Here is a 23,391-nt window from a genome sequence, read left to right on the forward strand (position 1 = left end):
TTTTTTTTTTTTTTTTTTTTTTTTTGAGACGGAGTCTTGCTCTGTTGCCCAGGCTAGAGTGCAGTGGTGCGATCTCGGCTCACTGCAAGCTCTGCCTCCCAGGTTCACACCATTCTCCTGCCTCAGTCTCCCGAGTAGCTGGGACTACAGGCTCCTGCCACGACGCCTGGCTAATTTTTTGTATTTTTAGTAGAGACAGGGTTTCACTGTGTTAGCCAGGATGGTCTCAATCTCCTGACCTCATGATCCACCCGCCTCGGCCTCCCAAAGTGCTGGGATTACAGGCGTGAGCCACCGCACCTGGCCAAATGTGGGTATTTTTTACACACTGAAAAAGCTGCTGTATAACCTGCTCCTGTCTTCCCTGAGCTCTATGGTTCCAGCCCTTCATGGACCATCCTTTCCATCTACTACTGGATGTCAATTCTGTGATACTTCATGCTTTGGGTATGGTTATTAAGCTAAGACTGTAATAATCAAATCTCACGTGTCAAGGCTAACAGGGAAAAATTCTACACCCTACCCCAAGAAAGTGCTAACCACATGATTCAAATGCAATGTGTGGTGGGGTTTTCTGTTCCTTAAAAGCAATGGCTAGTATTAAAACATTTTTTAAATAAATAAATAAATAAACAGCAACATCCGGGCACACTGGCTCACACCTGTAATGCCAGCACTTTGGGGGGCCGAGGTGGGTGGATTGCCTGAGGTCAGGAGCTCAAGACCAGCCTGGCCAACATGGAGAAACCTTGTCTCTACTATATTAAAAATACAAAAGTTAGCCGGGTATGGTAGCACACACCTATAATCCCAGCTACTTGGGAGGCTGAGGGACGAGAATCGCTTGAACCCAGGAGGTGGGAGGTTGCAGTAAGCCGAGATCACGCCACTGCACTACAGCTTGGGCAACAGAGCAAGACTCTCTCTCTCTCTCACACACACACACACACACACACACACACACACACACACGCACACACACACAAGCAACAACAGAATATAGCTACAATATAATAATGTAAATACAATCTTTGTAGCATTAATATGCTTACTGTACACAGAATACAATCTGTGTGGATATTCTCCAAAACATGATTTTAAATTGTTTTATGATTATAGATTATAAAGGTTTTTATACTCTTCTAAAGAAAAACAACAACATAGTTTCTACCAGACGCAGGATAAGAGATCACACAAACTAGGGAGAAAAAAACAAAACAAAACAAAACAAAAAAACGGGCTAAGACTGGAACCATATGTATCATGGGAAATATAGGACTAGCAAGGGGAAAGAGAGAGGAATTATTTTTTTCATGTAACAAATATTGCATAAAACTATAAAAATTGTATTTATTTGGGTATGTGAACCCCAGACTGACCATGACATACAAAAATAATTTTCACATTAAGATAACAGAAACAAAAGCAACATGAAAGGCTGACAGGGAATCATTAAAAGCTTTAAAAACCCTCAAGTGCATTTTCTAATTTCCTTTGAGGAGACTGTGTGCTGGAACTGTTAAAAAATACTGAAAACTCATGCAAAAAACCTATTTTTGGGTTATTTTAACACATTATAATTTGTGCTTATATTATTTGTTATGAGTTTAATGCAAATAAGTCCTTTACAATGGATAATAAATGTAGAGACCCTTTACCAATAACTTACCAATCCATAATTTCCAAACTCATAAAAAAAAATCAGTTCTCTCATCTTAGCATCACAGAAACTTCATTATGTGCACATAGGTTTTTGCTTAGCCAGCCAAGGAGAGAAGTACTATAGCTGCCTTAAATAACTAAATTATTCTGTAGCATACTAATTCACCCCATGAAAGCTAATTCCAAGGAAAGTTGACATTTGGTAACTAGGTAAATGCCACGTGAAATTTAATGTTTTCTTGAAAGAATCCCCAAGAATTGTTCTTTTTAAAAAAATTCTGATTTTCAAAGAAAAATTAAGACATTTTTTCTAAGGTTCATTTCTTTGTCTCAATAATAGCATGGTAATGAAAAACCTAGAAACCCACCTCAGTGTGTCTTTGATGTAATGCATTATATTCCTTCTTCAGTTCTGCTTCTCTTTCTTCAAGTCTGCTAACTGAAATTAAGATACATACACTTGATCAAAACAAAATAAGAAATTTACTTGAAAAAGTACATGTTTAAACTCAGAATGGGCTATCCATAATCCTTAGCAACTTTCAGACTCAGTGTTCCATATGCAAGTCTTCACAAAGCAGTGACCTCATTTCATCATCCTCAATAATGAAAACTTTCAGATGAGGGGAATACATTAGATTGGTTCTCTAATATTCCTATATTTATCAGGTCATCCCCCTAAACAGTTTTTTTTTTTAACATGATATAGAATTAACTCTTTCAAAAACACAAATCACCTCATCAAAGTTTTAAACTGGGATTGGGGCCCAAATAATGTATTTCCAACACTACTCAAGCTCTTTAGCACTGGCAGTTTGTGAAAGTTGATTGTTTATAAGTACTTTTCCTGCTTCAGGTCTCCTCAATTTCAGGGACTCATCTTCTTTTATTTAGCTCCCTCTGCTGATGGGTTTTGTGAGTGGCACTGACTTGAGGTAGTGCTCACAGTGTACAACTTTAGGATATTAAAAAAAAAAGTTTTATTAATAGATCCTGAGATACAGAATGTCAGGACAGGATTCCACAGGAAAGAATAACTGATAGCAAAGAGGAATGATTCAGGGAGGAGGTGGTGTCCACACAGAACCACAAAGGAAGAAATTACAGTACTCAAGACAGATGGTAATGAGAGCATTCCTGACACTGTTACCACAGAGAAGGGAACACAAAACCATGCCAGTGGTGAGGCAGAGGGTGGTGGTGAGGCAGAGGGGAGACTGGCCAGACTGGAGGAGCCCATACTTGGCTAAGGAGCAGTGGGAGACAGTCTGGGGAGAAATAAAGCTGGTGCTAGAGGAGTTTGTCAAGGTACTCGTTTAGTCTGTTGGAAAGCCTGAGCATAGTTGAAAATGTTCCCTGGGTTTAAGGGTCGCTGGCTGCCAACAGGCAAGGCGGTGTGTAATCTACAACTGGTGACCGTGGAGGACAGCTGTAGAAGGAACTAGTATGAACTAATACTCTGACAGCAGATAAATGAATGTTTTATATGCCTCCTAGTATTAACACACCAGACACCAAACAAAACATACCTTGTGCTGCCCAGAAAATTCATTTTGGGTTTGTGTACCTTTACTTGCCATAATCTATTTAAATATCTTGAAAATATGTGATTAGGAAAACTGTAGCTGTCTTTGTTTTGATTTGTTTCTAATTCAAGCCTATGTGTCGTTGGCTCATTACATTTGCACCAGAGAGCAAACACACACTACAGTACCCACGGAGCACATTTTATCATGCCACGCAAGTGTTGAGTACATCTGCTGCTCATCTTATCCTGTGGCTGAAAGTGATAATAAGCAAATTTATTATGCAGATGTGTCATGATAAAATAATAGATGCTACAACCATAAATTAATTTTTTAATAAAATTTAATTCTATGATTTTTATTTAAAAACAGGAAATCCAAGCAAATTATGCATATTTAATAATTTCAAAATAAACATTTTCTACTACTTCTTGTCATTTAAACTGATTAAAAGCTTAAAGGAATTCTGAGACTACTGGAAAAACCATATCTATTTTCAATTGTTCATCTCTTTGAATCATTATTTTCTTGATAATGTGCAACAAAAACAAGAATTGGATGCTGAGGCTAAAATAAAATCCAACTATCATTCATAATCCTCGATTTCAAATTTGTGCTCAATAGCAGAGCCTTATTATTCTTGTCAGCTGATATAAATTCATAAATAAATTTGTATCACCAACACCACCACTACTAATAGCAGCCAACAATATCAAGTGCTTATTAGGTACCATACAGTCCTAAGAACTGCATATAAACTAACTTATTTGAGCCTAACATTAACCTTATGACCAAAGTATTATTATTACATCCATGGTAGAGATGAGGAAACTGAAGCAAATAGGAGCTAAGTAACTTGCCCAAAGTCACACAGATAGAAAATGGCAAAGCAAGGATTCCTATCAGAATCTGGCTCCAAAATCTATGTTCTTAATTACCATGCTATACTGCTTCTCAGCAAATACTCCTTTTAATCTGTTTTGTATATTGGAGTTTACTTTAAGACTTCACTTTGGGCAGAGGGGAGTATGCTTCAAACAAAAAACTCCTCTGTTCTTACAGAAACAACCCATTCACAGATACTTTGACACAAAGGCATCAAACTGCCAAACAAAATGTGTACCCAAGTCAGGGAGATGCACATTAAAACCAAAATGCAACACCACCATGCTTCTGAATGGCTACAACGAAAAACACAACACACCAAGTGCCAGTATGGATGTAGAACTACTGGAACTTTCATAAACTGTGGTGTATGGTTTCATACACCGTAACTTGGTATGCCCAACTTAAGAACTGTTTGGCAAGATTTAATTAAGTTGAACGTTTGCAACCCTATGACAAAACAATGTCATTGCTAGAAAGCCTATATATGTGTCTACCCAAAGGTATTTAAAACAATGTTCAAAGAAGCACAATCTGAAAACAACCCAACTGTCCATCAAGAGTAGAATGGATAAATATTCATGTACTGGAATACTGTACAATGTGAATAAACAAATTATTGCCACACACAACATCATGGACCAATAGTACAAATATGATGTTGAAGGAAAGAAGCAGAAACAAAAGAATACAAAATTCAAAGACATATCACAAAACTAATCTGAATTGTTAGAAGTCAGGATAGTAGTTACCTCTGGGGAGGAGTTAGTGATCTAATGTATTTATGTCTGTATAGCCCCAGCCCACCTCAGTTCAAACACAATGTGCATCCATTCACACAGGCACTTTCCTTTGCTTGAATACTCATTCTTCCGTATGTTATCCTACAACGGCTATGAGTTCAACATGTAGAATGGGATTTAAACAAATTACTCAGAACCATAACAAACAAGCTTCATTGCTCTGACTTTAGCATTCTCAGGGACAGAACAAAAATGTTACCGAACAGACTGGATAAAGAAAATGTGGTGGCTCACACCTGTAATCCCAGCACTTTGAGAGCCGAGGTGGGCGGATCACAGGGTCAGAAGTTCGAGAACAGCCTGGCCAACATGGTGAAACCCCATCTCTACTAAAAATACAAAAACTAGCTGGGCATGGTGGTGCATGCCTGTAATTCCAGTTACTTGGGAGGCTGAGGCAGGAGAATCGCTTGAACCCAGGAGGCGGAGGTTGCAGTGAGCCAAGATTGCGCCATTGCAACTCCAGCCTGGCAACAGAGTGTGACTCCATCTCAAAAAACAAACAAACAAAACACCAGAATCTCACCACTTTTACCACCTTCATCACTCTCACCTTGACCCAAGACATCATCTCTTGCTTAGGTTATTACAATAATAATCCTGGTGTCCTGACTAGTTTCTCTACTTAGCCTTTGTTCTCTACATTCTCAAAATAGAGATGGAATCAACGAGTGACTAACTGCTCAAAACTTCAAAGCTTCTGATCTCATTTTTAAAAGGAAAAAAAAATTCTTACGATGGTCTGTAAGACTTTTCTGGATCTGATTGTCAAGTCACAACACTCTTTGCTCCCCATGCCCACAGAGAACTCTTATCTCCTGACCTGTTATGGACTGAATTGTGCCCCCTCACCCTCCAAATTCATAGGCTGAAGCTCTGCCTCCCAAAATGACTGCATTTGGGGGATAAGTTATGCCTTTAAGAAGATAATTAAGGGCCAGGCGAGGTGGCTCACACCTGTAATCCCAGCACTTTGGGAGGCCGAGGCAGGTGGATTACCTGGGCAGGAGTCCGAGACCAGCCTGGCCAACATGGTGAAACCCTGTTTCTACTAAAAATACAAAACTTAGCCAGGTGTCACGGCAAATAGCAGTAAGCTCAGCTACTTGGGAGGCTGAGGCAGGAGGATCGCTTCAATCTGGGAGATGGAGGTTACCATGAGCTGAGATTGCACCACTGCACTCCAGCCTCGGTGACAGAGCGGGACTCTGACTTTTTAAAAAAAAAAAAAAGGCAGAAGAAGGTAGGTAATTAAGGTTGAATGAGGTCATTAGGGTGGGGCCCTGATCCAACAGGGCTGGTATCCTTATAACAGCACGAGATAGGCAAAAGGCCATATTAGGACACAGAGGTAAAGCAGCCACCTGCAAGCCAAGGAGAAAGGCCTCAGGAGAAACCAAATCTGCTTGTACCATGGATCTCAGATTTCCAGCCTCCAGACTGTGAGAAATAAATTTCTGCTATTGTAGCCACCCAATCTGTAATATTTTGTTATGGCAGCCCTAGCTGACTTATACCATTAAGCAAACCTCAGAGAGAAGCCTTTTTTTTTTTCTTTTTTTTTTTTTTTTCCTTGAGACAGAGTCTCGCTCTGTCACCAGGCTGGAGTGCAATGGCACGATCTCGGCTCACTGCAACCTCCACCTCCCTGGTTGAGGCGATTCTCCTGCCTCAGCCTCCCTGAGTAGCTGGGACTATAGGCGTGCACCAACACACCCAGCTAATTTTTGTATTTTTAGTAGAGAGGGGGTTTCATCATGTTGGTCAGGATGGTCTCGATCTCCTGACCTCGTGATCCACCCACCTCGGCCTCCCAAAGTGCTAGGATTACAGGCGCCCCGCCGAGAGAAGCTTTTATGTAAGGTGTTTGTCAACTGACTTGGTCAGAGAGCTGGGTGTATACCTTACAGAACAAAACATTATAATGCCACAAAACAAAGTCAGGTCCTGACTGATTTTATGCCAGCTTCCTAATCAATTTCTGTTTGCACTGCTTTGTGTCAAATGTACACCACTTAATAGTGAGATTAGGCCAGGAGCGGTGGCTCAAACCTGTAATCTCAGCACTGTGGGAGGCCAAGGCGAGCAGATCACCTGAGGTCAGGAGTTCCAGGCCAGCCTGGCCAACATGGTGAAACCTCTCTATTAATAATACGAAAATTAGCTGGGCATGGTGGTGCACACCTGTGTCCTAGCTACTCGGAAGGCTGAGGCAGGAGAATCACTTGAACCCAGGAGGTGGAGGTTGCAGTGAGCTGAGAACACAACATTGCACTCCAGTCTGGGCAACAAGAGCAAAACTCTGTCTCCAAAAAAAAAAAAAAAAAAAAAAAGGCTTGTGGGAAGGAGACATATAACACAATATACCACTAATTTTGGGAGATTTCCAATATTTATCTACATGAATATGACCATTGTTCACATAAGCTTAGGTTCATCCATAAAAATTCCTTAAAGTTCTAGTAATCATTTTGTTCTTCTTAAGCATTTTGAATTATTTCTATCATTAATTCCTTCAGCCTCCATTCACAGCTTTCTAACCCATCAGGGTTACTTTTTGCTAAATTTACTTCCATTTGGCAACACAGTCTTACTTTCACCTCAAAAATAACATCTGATAAACTATCAATCCATTCTCTAACCATCTCTTTCAAAAGGTGAAATGGTTATATTTACTAATCTCATATAAATAATATACATACATACCTATTTTTTTTATTTAATAGCAACCATTTATCACAGAAAAAGGGCATTTAGCACCTGCAAACTACCTGGAGTTACAGATGACTTGTCCCTTTTGTTAATTTTTTTAATAGACTTTATTTTTAGAGCTGTTTTAGGGTCACAGCAAAATTAAATGAAAGTACAGAGAATTTCCATGTATTTGCAGCCCCCCTACACAAGCAACCTCCCCTACCATCAACATCTAGAATCAGAGTGGCATACTTTTTACAATCAATAAACCTACACTGACACATGCTTATCACCCAAAGTATATCAACTACATTAGGGTACACTCTTGGTGTTGTATACTCTACAGCTTTTGACGAAAATATGACCTGTGCCACCATTACAGTATCAAACAAAATAAGTTCACTGCCTTAAAAATCCTCTGTGCTCCACCTATTCATCCCTCCCTACCATCTCCCAAACCTTGGCAATCAATGATCTTTTTACTGTCTCCATAGTTTTGCCTTTTCCAGAATGTCACATAGTTGGAATCATACAGTACCTAGCCTTTTCAGATTGGCTTCTTTCACTTGGTAATATGCATTTGAGGTTACTCCATATCTTTTTTTTGTTTGTTTTTGAGACAGAGTCTTGCTCTTTCACCCAGGCTGGAGTGTAGTGGTGTGATCTCAGCTCACTGCAACCTCCGCCTGCCAGGTTCGAGCAATTCTCATGCCTCAGCTTTCCGAGTAGCTGGGACTACAGGCACCCACCACCATACCTGGCTAATTTTTGTATTTTAGTAGACACAGGGTTTCGCCATGTTGGCCAGGCTGGTCTCGAACTCCTGACCTCAGGAGATTCACCTGCCTCCGCCTCTCAAAGTGCTAGGATTACAGGCGTGAGCCACCACACACAACCTACTCCACGTCTTTTCCTGGACAAACAGTTTATTTCTTTTTAGCACTGACTAATATTCCATTGTCTAGATTACCATAGTTTATGCCTGTTATTTTCATAAGAGCTAAAGGTCTTAAAATTACAGGTCTTAAACTTTTACTATCTCTTTCACACACAAAATTTCATGTTTTTAATGCACAAAAAGTGGTATTTTAAGATATTTTCAACTTACTGTTACATATTAGAAACTTGTATGCTGGCCAGGCACAGTGGCTCACGCCTGTAATCCCAGTACTTTGGGAAGCCAAAGCAGGCGTATCACTTGAGGTCAGGAGTTCAAGACCAGCCTGGCCAACATGGCGAAACCCCATCTCTACAAAAAATACAAAAAAATTTAGCTGGGTGTGGTGGTACATGCCTGTAATCTCAGCTACTTGGGAGGCTGAGGCAGGAGGATCGTTTGAACCTGGGAGGTGGAGGTTGCAGTGAGCCAAGACTGTGCCACTGCACTCCAGCCTGGGCCACAGGGCAAGACTACATCTCAAAAAAAAACAAAAAAAGAAAATTGTATGCTGATGACGTCTATCTTTTCGCTAAGTTTTTGATACAAAATAAATCATAAAGTATACTTAAATTAACCTCTGTCTCAGCTTTTTACATAAATGTATTTTGGCTGTACCCTGTTAAATAACAGGCAAAATACTGAATTTTCCAACATCTAAAATAAAAGCAGGCCAGGGCCAGGCGTAGTGGCTCACACCTGTAATCTCAGCACTTTGGGAGACCAAGGTGGGTGGATCACCTCAGGTCAGGAGTTGGAGACCAGCCTGGCCAATACGGTGAAATCCCGTCTCTACTAAAAACAAAAATTAGCTGGGTGTGGTGGCACATGCCTGTAATCCCAGCTACTTGGGAGGCTGAGGCAGGAGAATTGCTTGAACCTGGGAGGTGGAGGTTGCAGTGAGCCAAGATCGTGCCACTGCACTCCAGCCTGGGCAACAGAGCCAGACTCCATCTCAAAAATAAATAAATAAATAAGTAAATAAGTAAAAAATAATAAAATGGAATTTTAAAAGAATAAAATAAAAGCAGACAAAAAACAAAATAAAAGCAGGGTTAAAATATCTACATAAATTAGATGTAAATATTATCCTCTAGCATAAGTATTATATCCACTTCCATCTTCCTCTCCACTCCAGTAGAAGAGTAAATTAGAGCCTGTTCACCTCAGTATACTTACTTAAGGCCCTTAACTAATTCATTTATCTTTCCCATTAAAATTAAACAGAAGGTTTATCATTCTGCTTAGTTATATTCAGATGTGTCACTGATAGCTAATTATACAAATAAAACAAGATGACTAATATACTACCTACTCCTAGTAGGCAACCACAGCATTGTAAAGATGGTTCAAACATTAAGTTATCTACTTACCCATTTATGAACTAGGAACTAAACGAGTCAAGATGCCAAGAGGAAACCCAAGGAGTATCTTCCCAAAGTGGTTGCTCATTATACTCAGCTCTTCAAAACTATATTACTACAGACTTTCAGATAGCAAAGTTAAGAGCGTTGGTTGTTTCTAGCTCTAGCAGGATATATAGGCAATTGAAATGGGGGTGGAGGGTATCGCATAAAAGAATATTATTCGGTTATGAAAAGGAAGGAAGTACTGACACATGCTACAACATGAATGAACCTTTATGCTAGGTGAAAAAAGCCAGTCACAAAAGACCATATATTGTATGCTCCTATTATTATGAAATGTCCAGAACAGGCAAATCTATAGAGACAAAAATTAGATTAGTGGTTTTCAGGGACAAGGGGAAGCAGAAAAGCAGGAGTAAGTGTAACAGGTATGAGGGGGTGGTTCTTCTTGGGGTGACAGAAATGTTCTGGAATTAGTGGTGGCGGTTGTACAACCTTGAAAATTGTACGAAAAACCGCTGAAGTGTACACTTCAAAATGGTGAATTTTGGCCGGGTGTGGTGGCTCAGGCCTGTAATCCCAGCACTTTGGGAGGCCAAGGCGGACAGATCACCTGAGATCAGGAGTTCGAGACCAGCCTGGCCAACATGATGAAACCCCGTCTCTACTAAAAATACAAAAAGCTAGCCGGGCATGGTGGCAGGTGCCTGTAATCCTGGCTACTGAGGAGGCTGAGGCAGGAAAATTGCTTGAATCTGGGAGGCGAAGGTTGCAGTGAGCTGAGATCGCACCATTGCACTCCAGCCTGGGCAACTAGAACAAAATTCCATCTCAAAAAATATATATATAAATAAATAAAATAAAATGGTGGATTTTATGATATGTGAATTCGATTTCAATTTTTAATTTAATTTAATTTTTTTTTTTTTTTTTTTTGAGACGGAGTCTCGCTCTGTCCCCCAGACTGGAGTGCAGTGGCTCAATCTCGGCTCACTGCAAGCTCCACCTCCTGGGTTCACGCCATTCTCCTGTCTCAGCCTCTCCGAGTAGCTGGGACTACAGGCACCCGCCACCACGCCCGGCTAATTTTTTGTATTTTTAGTAGAGACGGGGTTTCACCGTGGTCTCAATCTCCTGACCTCGTGATCCGCCCGCCTCGGCCTCCCAGAGTGCTGGGACTACAAGCGTGAGCCACCGCGCCCGGCTTAATTTTATTTTTAAATAGAGACAGGGTCTCGCTATTTTAACCAGGCTGGTTATGAACTCCTGGCCTCAAGCAATCCTCCTGCCTCAGCCTCCCAAAGTCCTGGAATTATAGGCACGAGCCACCAGGCACAGCCTGGATTTCAATTTTAAAAAGAGTCATTTGAAACCTATTCCTTAACACAAGTATGAGGAAATTAATTCTTCATTTAATAACCTATTTTTTAAAGAAAAAGTCAAATGGTAAGGGATCAAAAAGAAAAATATCAACATTTATGCTATAAGAGAAGGACATTTTAATGAAATGTCCTTCTCTTCTCTTCCTCAGATAATTCACAGTAGAAAGAATAGGCAGATGTTGCTAAGCCTTAGGCAGAATCATTCCTTTGCCTCAACACTTGGGCAAAATAACATACTAATGGCCCCTACTGAGGCTGTTAAGCTGAGGCAAAGAGTGGCCAGATGTTAACCAACAGTTTCCTCTTTTGCTTGGACAAATAGCTAGGCTATCCATCCCAGCCCTGCAGGTAGCCTCTGATTAACTTATAGCCAATGAAGTAGCAGTAAAAGTGATGTGTGCTACTCCTAGGCCTGGTCCAGTAAAGACCCTCCACACACGATGAACCATGCCCTTTACCCTTCCTCCAACTTAATGCAGGTAAGACAAACTTAGAAGCTATAAAGGGGGAAATGCCCATGTCTCCACAAAAGCCACCCACTTATCTGAAACATCCACTTTTTAAACTTTATGTAAGCAAGAAATAACACTTGAGTCATTAATATATAATTTTTGTGGCTAGTTCGCTATAGCAACTACAGTTAGCTTAACATATATCAGCTTATAAACATGTACTGAAATCCTCTTAAAAGTTAGCATTCCAGGCCGGGCGCAGTGGCTCACGCTTGTAATCCCAGCACTTTGGGAGGCCGAGGCGGGCGGATCATGAGGTCAGGAGATCGAGACCACGGTGAAACCCCGTCTCTACTAAAAAATACAAAAAAAAAAATTAGCCGGGCGTGGTGGCAGGCACCTGTAGTCCCAGCTACTCGGAGAGGCTGAGGCAGGAAAATAGTGTGAACCCGGGAGGCGGAGCTTGCAGTGAGCCGAGATCGCGCCACTGCACTCCAGCCTGGGTGACAGAGCAAGACTCCATCTCAAAAAAAAAAAAAAAAAAAGTTAGCATTCCAAATTATCAAAGGTATGTTACCCCATTATGTTTTTTTTTTTTTTTTTTCTTGAGACAGGGTCTTGTTCTGTTTCCCAGGCTGGAGTGCAATGGCACAATCACAGCTCACTGCAGCCTTGACTTCCTGGGCTCAAGCAATCCTCCAGGCTCAAGTGATCTTCCCAAACAGTTGGCACTATAGGCACGTACCACCAGGCCAAGATAATTTTTTGATTTTTTGTAGAGACAAGGTCTCACTATGTTGCCCAGGCTGATCTCGAACTCCTGGTCTCAGGCACTCCTCCCACCTCAGCTTTCCAAAATACTGAGATTACAGGTGTGAGCCATTGCCTCCAGTCCCCATTATGTTTTAAGAATAGTTTACTTCGGCTATTCAGGAGGCTGAGACAGGAGAATTGCTTGAACCCAGGAGGCAGAGGCTGCAGTGAGCCAAGATCATGGCATTGTACTCCAGGCTGGGTGACGAAGTGAGATTCTGTCTCAAAAAAAAAAAAAAAAAAAGACCAGGCGCGGCGGCTCACGCCTGTAATCCCAGCACTTTGGGAGGCCAAGGCGGGCAGATCACGAGGTCAGAAGATCGAGACCATCCTGGTCAACATGGTGAAACCCTGAGATCAAGACCATCCTGGCCAACATGGTAAAACCCCGTCTCAACTAAAATACAAAAAATTAGCCAGGCATGGTGGCACACTCCTGTAGTCCCAGCTACTAGGGAGGCTGAGGCAGGGGAATCGCTTGAACCTGGGAGGTGGGGGCTGCAGTGAGCCGAGATTACACCACTGCGCTCTAGCCTCGCGACAGAGCAAGAGTCCGTCTCAAAAAAAAAGGATAGTTTACGTCTGTTACTATAAATGATTTTCCGAATGTTATTCTGGTGGTATATTCTCTCCTGCCTAATACCTACAGCAAGAACCTGAACAGAAACTGTTTTATGACTTTGTGTATTTCATGTTTTCTTTACCGATATACTGTGATCTTAAATTTTATTATTATCTTTGTAGGTACTTACAATATAAATCATGTAACACAAAGATCATATATAATTGATCATATAATACATAGAAAATATACACACATACACCAAGATCAAATAATACAAATTCAGAACCTTTCTTTTCTGAAAATACTTACAATAACTCAGAACAACAACATATCCAATGAACTCAGCTTACTCAAGGCCTAACTCCCGTAAGATGGTATAAACACTTTTGAGAAGTCACTTTAACATGTGGAAGAGCCATCTCTTTAAAGTCCTGAATGCCACTAAGGAATCAGTTAAAGGGAAAAGAAAAGGAAGTAGAGGGAAGGGGAAAGCAGGAAAGAAAAGCCCGCCTGGCAAGGACCATAGACATCCTCGAAAGCCTCAAGTACCATGAAGTTAACCTACGCCTATATTGCTGCATTCCATTTGAAGTGTATTAAAAGGTCATTTCTTGTTTAATTTTTATCACGTAAACCTAAACTTCAAAATGATCTCAGGGAAAATTCTAAACCTTGTTATTTTACTCATCAAAACGAGCTCCAAGCCGAGATTAACTGGAAATAAACAAGATTCTGTTCATCCTATCCCAAAACAACTGATAAGTAACTGCCATTTTTAAAATTGCTAATTTTCTGGGGAGTTAAAAAAAAAAAGGCAAATCATGTTATCTAAAAAAAAAAAAGGTGAGGGGGCAAGAAAAAAGAACAATCAAAAGACAAATCCAAAATTTCCCCTTTATAATAACGAATGGAGATACTTCAGCCTCATTTTGAGCGCTCTTTCTATCCATCTTTCCAAAAAGCAAGAGGATAAGATTAAGGCAGGAAGAGCCACCTGCTCTGCCGGCTCAAAATCAGAGCTTACCTCCTGAGATTGATGGCCTTTGCCAAGTTTGGAACACCTTCCATCTCTGTTGTCTTCTGCCCCATCAGACTGCTGATAGGCCTACGGGGGGAAGAAAGAGAAACAGACCTGCTAGAATGCCATATCCAACTCATTACTTGCCTTCTCAAAAGGAATCATCAGTTTTTACTGTTCCTGGAAGGCAGATAGTCCAACTGTTGCTGGGCCTCAGAAGATTGACATGTGGTCTTTCAGAAACTTCTTGAACAATTTAGCATCAGAAGTCCCAACAGGTAAGCAAGGCTGACTTAAGAGCAAAGAAATCCCAGACAACCACATCAAAACAGTAATAACAACCTCTCCTCACCAACTAAGTCCTTTACCATATCTCTCAACTTCAAAAAATTTTCAGATATGTTATTAATCAATGACACAATGTGAAATTATACATGTTTTAAAGCTACTATGAATCAGTGATCATATTCTCAAAACAGAGTAGGATAACTTCAAAGAATCCCAGCAGTGGAAACTTCTAGTGATCTGACAGATCTCTGTCTTGAAGATGTTACCTAAGCCATCCACAACAAAGTTAATGATTCTCCTACCTAAAGTCTCTATGTAGGGACAGTCCACGCTTAACTTCTGCACATATTCCTGTGTATCACCCTCATGGCCAAGAAATACTTCCTCATGACCAACCAAAGCCAAAAAATTCATTTTCTCTCACTTAATCTTCCAAAATAACAGACAAACAGCTTGCTATGCTCCTTATCCATCCCTTTATATGTCTGAAAGATTAATCAAATTATTCGTATTTTCCCTGTTCTCTAAGCAAATCACCAGAAATCCTTTAACTCTTACTCATAAACTTAATTTTCTGATACCTTTAGTTCTAGATATTAATTATAAATTACAACTTTAAGGTTCTCAATAGACAACACTAGACTACAAAAATGAAAGAGCCCAAAAACAGATAACAAAACATAAAACAGCTAAAGACCACAAGTATTACCTAATGAAGCAGAAGTAATGTTAGTGTTTGCAAAAGCTATCTTGTGCCTAATTTCCTACTTTCCCACTCATATGTAGGCTCTAAATAAAAAATAGCTGATATATAGTTTATTAAATATACAGATATTCTTAGTATTGCGAAGAACTAGATTCTGATTAAACAGACTAAAAGTAGCTTTCTAAATAATTAACTTGTCATTCTTTTAAAACCAAAAGATATAATTCAAACTCCTAAAGCTGCCTCATTAAAAAAATACTTTCAACAAAAACACATATCATCATTAAAATATATATAATATAAATCATCGTAATCTACTTTTATCATTCTTAAAATTATGTAGAAGGAATTGCCTATTGACAGAACTAAAGTGGAAAAAGTGTCCTATTACAGTATTATTCAATTTTTTGAAAATACTAACATTCATTGCTAATCACAAAGCACAGTAAAGGATCTGACAAAGTTCTGTACAAGCCTGAATGTATTTTTTTAGGTGATTTGAAAAGCAGTGACAGAAAATATTTAGGCTCTCTCAAATATTAATTTTGATATGAAATGACACTTGGCAACTTTAAAATGGTTTATGTGCTGTGAAAATTCTTAATTTATCAATCACCTTGTGTTGAAGGTCTGTTTTAAGCCTTATTTAATTCCTTTAAATAAAATTAATTAAATAAAAATTAAAAATTCCTTTAAAATAAAAATTATGTTATTGTTTATGTTAATATCTCCCCCAACCTTCTATCTAGTGGAGTGCTTATTCTTATGACCAAGAAATAAGAAGTGTTTTCCTTCTAATAATAATGTTTCAAAGTGAAGACTTGCAGGTATTTTACTAGACTAAGATCTTGACACAAGATGTAAAAAGCAAAGGAATGTTATATGGGGGACGAAAAGGGTAGAAAGGTCAAAGTATAAGGATCTAACACATTCGACTTCAGTGCCAACAACATTTTTCCATTTAATTCAAAGATGAATTTTCATTTAAAGGAAGGAAGGGCGGAATTAAAGAAGAGTCTAAACATAATAGCTGAAAATCACAGCCATGGGTGCAGTGGCATACACCTGTAATCTCAGTTACTCGGGAGGCTGAGGTGGGAGGATCGCTTAAACACAGGAATTAGACCCTCATCTCTTAAAAAAAAAAAAAACTTACTCCCTAAAAAAACATAGCCACCAAATTAAGAAGTACCCACTAAAAAAAAAAATCACTGTCATCTAAATCTTTTCATCTTCTCCACAAAGGCAACAGCTCTATACTTAGGGACAAATAAGTTGTAAATCCAAGGAGCCTGAGGGCAACAGAAGCTTCCTAAGAGAGAATCAAATAATAAATGATTCTATATCAGCTCTGTGTGCTAATATGCTGTAAATAACGGTTCAAATTCATAAGTTATGACAAGCAAAATGGAATTTGCTACTAATCCTTACTTCTCCAATTCTATTCACATTAGAAATGGCCAAACTATTATATGCCAAGAACCACTAAAATTCCTTGACCTACTTCCTTAAATATATTGTAAGAAAACTACCAACAGAAGGGAAAACTTGTAGATGTAAAAAAAATATTTACCGCAATATGATTCAGTATACCAGAAAAAATGACCAACCAACCAACAGAAGTTTTTGGTTTTTGTATTTTAAATTGCTTACATTTATTTTACCCTGATTCACCTCTTCATTCCACAAAGGATTTGAGACAGTTTACAATAGAGCATAATATATTCATTATACATGTATAAAACGTGGATCAAGAAAAAAAAACAATTTAAATATGCCAACCAGGTAAGGTTCAAACTAGTTGTTATGGTTGCATTTCAACGTTTGTTCTGTTTCTGGGCTGCCATGGTAAAAAACACAGCGGCCATTAAATAATTCTCATAAGAGGAAAAAATAAAGCATAGTCCTCAGGGAAAACAAAAATTGTTAACAGATGGCATAGCTTCTGCATAGTGGATTTATGTGGACATAAAAATAATAATGAAGATTATACAACAAGGAAAAATACTTATGATAATGTTAAGGAAAAGATACAAAATTAAATATACATCCTAACCGCAATCATATAAAATATAATATATATGGGAAAAAGACTAGTAGGCCATATACATAATCTTCCCCTTCCTCCCCCCACTAAACTATGACTTCTTTGACCACAAGGACCATATCACACTCGTGTACCACAACCATACCTAGGCAGAATGCTAGGCATACTGGACTAGTTTAATATTTTCAACTGTATTAAAATATCTATACTTGCTTGACTCAAATTTTAGATAATATTTGGCTTACAAGATAGAAATACACAACATACAACAGAGACAATAAATATAAAAAGTACTTTCTGACAAAGACCTATTACTGCCACACTATGAATGGCAAAGTTGATTACACTCCTTACACACTTGAAAAGCACCAACAGGCTTTCTCAATTCACAATTTCCTTATTCCACACAATATAGATTACAGACTCTTCTTAAGGTTCATAAGATATTAACAGGAAGTATTATTGCTACTCCCAGATAAGGAATAATATACAGCATTTAAAAAAGTCCTTTATTCATGTTGGAAAAAGTAAAAAAATATTTCCTATATTGGTTTAGATTTTGAAAAGTAATCAGAAATCTCCTAAATCAAACATCACCAAAAATTGTTAAAAAACGTATTATAGACTCAACTTTTCAACATTGTTAAATCATGCAACATGACAGATTCCATACTATCAAAAGCTGTAAAGTGTGTCTTTTAATTCAGTTCCTATTTCTTTACTTTTTCTTGCTTCTCAAATAACTTTAACCAAAATTTCCCCTTTTAACAAAGGAAGTAGTCTTTAGAGCAGAACTTGAATTTTTATTGTGGCTATTTTTTAAAAGGGATATGTGCCCCTAAAATATGTTCATGAGAATTGACAAACTCAGTCTTTTAAAATTAAAGACACTAATACACTGTAAAAACACAAAAACTAGAAAAGCCATCCAGCACTCAAACAAATGGCACTCAGAAAAAAAATTGCATTCACCTCTCCTCCCACTACAGGTACTGCCAACAGTCATCTCAGTGCCCCTAAATAAATGTTTATTTTAAATTAAATGTTGGGTTACATTTACTTTGTCACAAAATTCATATTTTCTTTTTTTGTTTTAGACGGAGTCTTGCTTTGTTGCCCAGGCTGGAGTGCAGTGGCGTGATCTTGGCTCAATGCAACCTCTGCCTCCCAGGTTCAAGCAATTCTCCTGCCTCAGCCTCCCAAGTAGCTGGGGTTACAGGCATGCGCCACCACACCTGGCTAATTTTTGTATTTTTAGTAGAGACGGAGTTTCACCCTTTTGGCTAAGCTGGTCTTGAACTCCGGACCTAAGGTGATATGCCTGCCTCGGCCTCCCAAAGTGCTGGGATTACAGGCGTGAACCACCGTGCCTGGTCTCATATTTTATTTAAAAAACAAAAAATCAGGCTGGGTGTAGTGGTTCATGCTTGTAATTCCAGCACTTTGGGAGGCCGAGGTGAGCATATCACCTGAGGTCAGGAGTTCAAGACCAGCCTGGCCAAAAGTGTGAAACTCCATCCCTACTAAAAATACAAAAATTAGCCAGATGTGGTGGCACGCACCTGAAGTCCCAGCTACTCAAGAGGCTGAGGCAGAAAGAACTGCTTGAACCTGGGAGGTGGAAGTTGCAGTGAGCCGAGATCGCGCCACTGCACTCCAACCTGCGCGACAGAGCGAGACTCTTCTCAAAAAAAAAAAAAAAATCAGTCACATTAAGATTAGATAGTCCAGATCATCTGTTTTCTATTATACAAAACAAGAATTAATGAACTCCTGACATAACATTTATTTCCATTTGTTTTCATCTTTTAAACAGCAGTCACTCCCAATCCTGATTTTCCAACAGTACAGGGAACTAATGATACTTAAAGATTACTTCCTACATCACCTTTTTAAACAATAAGAAGTTTTTAGGCTGTGCACAGTGGCTAATGCCTGTAATTCTAACATGAGGGAGATCAAAGCGAGCAGATTGTTGAGCCTAGGAGTTTGAGACCAGCCTAGGCAACATGGCAAAACCTTGGCTCTACAAAAAACACAAAACTTCGGCCGGGCGAGGTGGCTCATGCCTGTAATCCCAGCACTTTGGGAGGCTGAGGTGGGCGGATCACCAGAGGTCAGGAGTTCGAGGCCAGCCTGGCTAACACGGTGAAACTCCATCTCTACTGAAAAAATGCAAAAATTAGCCGGGCGTGGTGTTGGGCGCCTGTAGTCCCAGCTACTCGGGAGGCTGAGGCAGGAGAATGGCATGAACCCGGGAGGCGGAGCTTGCAGTGAGCCAAGATAGCACCACTGCACTCCAGCCTGGGCAACCAGAGCAAGACTCCGTCTCAAAAAAAAACAATTAGCCACGTGTGGTGGCATGCACTTGTAGTCCCAGCTACTTGGGGCTGAGGTGAGAGTACTGCTTCAGCCTGGGAGGTTGAGGCTACAGTGAGCCATGATCACACCACTGCATTCCAGCCTCGGCAATAGAACTGCAATGTCTCAAAAAAATTAAGAAATAAATAATTTTTAAAATTAAAAATAAGAAGCTTTGATTCATACTGGAGATTTAAAAAAAAAAAAGCTAAGGTGGTAAAGTGAAAAAACAGTCAAATAATTTCCCCCCAGAAAAACTGGGGGAATGTTTAAGTGTGGTAAAATAAAAACTATGAAGAAAATTTAAGATACACTTAGAATTCATATTACACCAGTTAAGGCTTAGAAAAAAACGGAAGGAAGAGAAAGAAAACAATTCACTAGAAAAGAGAAAAAGACTCCAATTTCAAAAACAGGAGAAGGGAGTAAGTTCCAAAGCATTAATAAAAGATGAGTCAGGCCGGGCACGGTGGCTCACTCCTGTAATCCCAACACTTTGGGAGGCTGAGGTGGGCGGATCACAAGGTCAGGAGTTTGAGACCAGCCTGGCCAATATGGTGAAACCCCGTCTCTACTAAAAATACAAAAATTAGGCCAGGCGCAGTGGCTCACACCTGTAATCCCAGCACTTAGGGAGGCCGAAGCGGGTGGGGATCACGAGGTCAGGAGATCGAGACCATCGTGGCTAACACAGTGAAATCCCGTCTCTACTAAAAATATAAAAAATTAGCCAGGCGTGGTGGCGGGCGCCTGTAGTCCCCGCTACTCGGGAGGCTGAGGCAGGAGAATGGCGTGAACCCAGGAGGCGGAGCTTGCAGTTAGCCGAGATCGCACCACTGCAGTCCAGACTGGGTGACAGAGCGAGACTCCGTCTCAAAAAAAAAAAAAAAAATAGTAATACAAAAATTAGCCAAGCGTGGTGGTGTATGCCTGTAATCCCAGCTACTTGGCAGGCTGAGGCAGGAGAATTGCTTGAACCCAGGAAGCAGAGGTTGCAGTGAAGCGAGATGGTGCCACTGCACTCCAGTCTGGGCGACAGAGCAAGAGTCCAGCTCAAAAAATAACTCAGTTCATAGAAAAAGATTTCGTGTTATCAACTTCGTGCATCTGAACGGTCAATTTTGATTAACCACAGTTTGTAAGTTCCTTAATTGTTCTTTATACAGCAAGCTTTATTTCAGAAAGGAAGAGCAGACTCCCAGGGGAGAAATTCTTTGAAGGATAATATATTCATAACAAAAATAAAGTTTTTAGATCAAATTAAGCTCAAGACCATATCTAATACTTGATGAAGAATTTCTTCCTCCCTTCCCTAGAGTATTGTCAATTATTTTTAAATGATCTCATTTTTATAAAGTCTTTGAATTAAAATGGAAAACATAATTAATGCTTTTGGAGAGAGGAATGAGAAGATGGATACCACAGAACATAACAATTCCAAAAAAGGTATGACTCTCTGGACTGGATAACAAATCTGGGACAATGAAAAAAAACTGGCATCCTCAAATAGTCCCCTAAATTGATCACTTCCCTTAATTAAGAAAACACTAGGCCGGGCACAGTGGTTCATGCCTGTAATCCCAGCACTTTGGGAGGCCGAGGCAGGTGGATCAACTGAGCTCAGGAGTTCAAGACCAGCCTGGCCAACATAGTGAAACCCCGTCTCTACAAATATACAAAAATTAGCCAGGCATAATGATGGGTGCCTGTAATCCCAGCTACTCGGGAGGCTGAGGCAGGAAAATCACTTGAACCTGGGAGGCGGAGGTTTCAGTGAGCCAATATCACGCCATTGAACTCCAGCCTGGGCAACAGAGCCAGACTCCATCAGAAGAAGAAGAAGAAGAAGAAGAAGAAGAAGGAGGAGGAGGAGGAGGAGGAGGAGGAGGAGGAGGAGGAGAAGGAGAAGAAGGAGAAGGAGGAGGAGGAGAAGGAGGAGGAGGAGGAGAAGAAGAAGAAGAAGAAGAAGAAGAAGAGGAAGAGGAAGAGGAAGAGGAAGAGGAAGAAGAGGAAGAGGAAGAGGAAGAGGAAGAAGAAGAGGAAGAAGAAGAAGAAGAAGAAGAAGAAGAAGAAGAAGAAGAAGAAGAAGAAGAAGAAGAAGAAGAAGAAGAAAAGAAATCACTATTTTTTTTTACATTTACTAGAAAGGAACAGGAAACAGATTTTTTAAATTTAGTAATAAAAGGGATAATGTATGTAAAATAATTAGTAATTCATTCCACTTAGATACTTTTGTGAAAAAAAGCAGTATCTTCTGCTTCTTTTTTGAGTGTGAGACATTTTAAAGGTACTTTGATACCAAAAATGCAATTTCAAGTATAAGGTAATTCTTCCTCTAATCACAGAAGCCAATTACTTAATGCATCATAAAACGATTTTAGACAAGGAATTCCTTTCCAAGTCAAAAAAGGAATTCTGGTCGAGCACAGTGGCTTACTCCCATAATCCCAGCATTTGGGGGGCCAAGGTGTAAGGATCACTTGAGACCAGGAGTTTGAGACCAGCTTGAACAACATAACAAGACCCCATCTCTACAAAAAATTTTAAAATTACCCAGGCATGGTGGCTCATGCCTGTAGTTCCAGCTATTTGGGAGGCTGAGGTGGGAGGATCACTTGAGCCTGGGAGTTCAAGGATGCAGTGAGCTATGATCGTTTCACTGTACTCCACACTGGGAGACAGAGCCAGACATAGTCTCTGAGAAAAAAAGAAAAAGATCCAGCACTTTAGGAGGCCGAGGCAGGTAGATCACAAGGTCAGGAGATTGAGACCATCCTGGCTAACACAGTGAAGCCCTGTCTTTACTAAAAACACAAAAAATTAGCCAGGGGTGATGGCAGGCACCTGTAATACCAGCTACTCGGAAGGCTGAGGCAGGAGAATCACTTGAATCCAGGAGGCGGAGGTTGCAGTGAGCCCAGATCGTGCCACTGCACTCCAGCCTGGGCGACACAGCAAGACTCCATCTCAAAAAAAAGGAAAAGAAAAAAAGAAAAAGAAAAAAAATTTCTTTCAGGCTGGGCAAGGTGGCTCATGCCTGTAATGCCAGCACTTTGGGAGGCTGAAGCAGGCAGACTGCTTTGAGCTCAGGAGTTCAAGACCAGCCTGGGCAACATGGCGAAACCCTGTCTCTGCAAAAAATACAAAAAGTAGCCAGGCATGGTGGCTTGTGACTGCAGTGTCAGCTACTCAGGAGGCTGAGGCTAGAGGATCGATTGAGCCCAGGAAGCATAAGTCACAGTGAACAGGGATCCTGCCACTGCACACGTTAGACAGAGTGAGATCCGGTTTCAATAAATAATAATTTCTTATTGAAAACTTGGTACCCAGGCTGGGTGCGGTGGCTCACACCTGTAATCCCAGTACTTTGGGAGGCTGAGGCAGGCAGAGCACCTGAGGTTGGGAGTTCGAGACAAGCGTGACCAACACGGTGAAACTCCATCTCTACTAAAAATACAAAAATTAGCCAGGCGTGGTGGTGCATGCCTCTAGTCCCAGCTACTTAGGAGGCTGAGGCAGGAGAATCACTTGACCCCAGAGGTGGAGGTTGCAGTGAGCCAAGGTCACGCCACTGCACTCCAGCCTGGGCAATAGAACAAGACTCCGTCTCAAAAAAAAAAGACAGAAAGAAAACTTGGTACCCTACAGATAACAACAAGAAAACTTAATACGTAAAACAATGAAAGGTAGGCTGAGTCTGTCAACTGTGTCTTTAGTGTTTGGTTCTAAAATATTATATAATCCCTTCATGCTAGGCATTGTGGCTCATGTCTGAAATCCCAGCACTTTGAAGCCCAGAAGTACAAGACCAGCCTGGGCAACATAATGAGATCTTGTCTCTATCTATCTATCTATCTATCTATCTATCTATCTATCTATCTATCT

General features: G+C 40.2%; 1 protein-coding gene across 9 annotated transcripts in view; it reads right to left on the reverse strand.

Moving 5' to 3' along the window:
- Positions 1 to 23,391, reverse strand: part of LOC116463547 (C-Jun-amino-terminal kinase-interacting protein 4) — a 165,344-nt gene that overhangs the window by 95,876 nt on the left and 46,077 nt on the right. For 8 of the 9 annotated variants that reach the window (XM_058434710.1, XM_032146680.2, XM_032146686.2 and 5 more), the window contains exon 3: positions 2,031 to 2,101. In XM_058434710.1, coding sequence (XP_058290693.1) covers positions 2,031 to 2,101 — 71 coding nt within the window. Of the gene's footprint in view, positions 1 to 2,030; positions 2,102 to 14,110; positions 14,166 to 23,391 lie in introns of those variants that run through there. The other variant, XM_058434715.1, reaches the window with a different exon arrangement.

This window comes from Hylobates moloch, unplaced genomic scaffold (assembly GCF_009828535.3).
Source record: "Hylobates moloch isolate HMO894 unplaced genomic scaffold, HMol_V3 SCAFFOLD_41, whole genome shotgun sequence".
Classification (NCBI taxonomy): Eukaryota; Metazoa; Chordata; class Mammalia; order Primates; family Hylobatidae; genus Hylobates; species Hylobates moloch.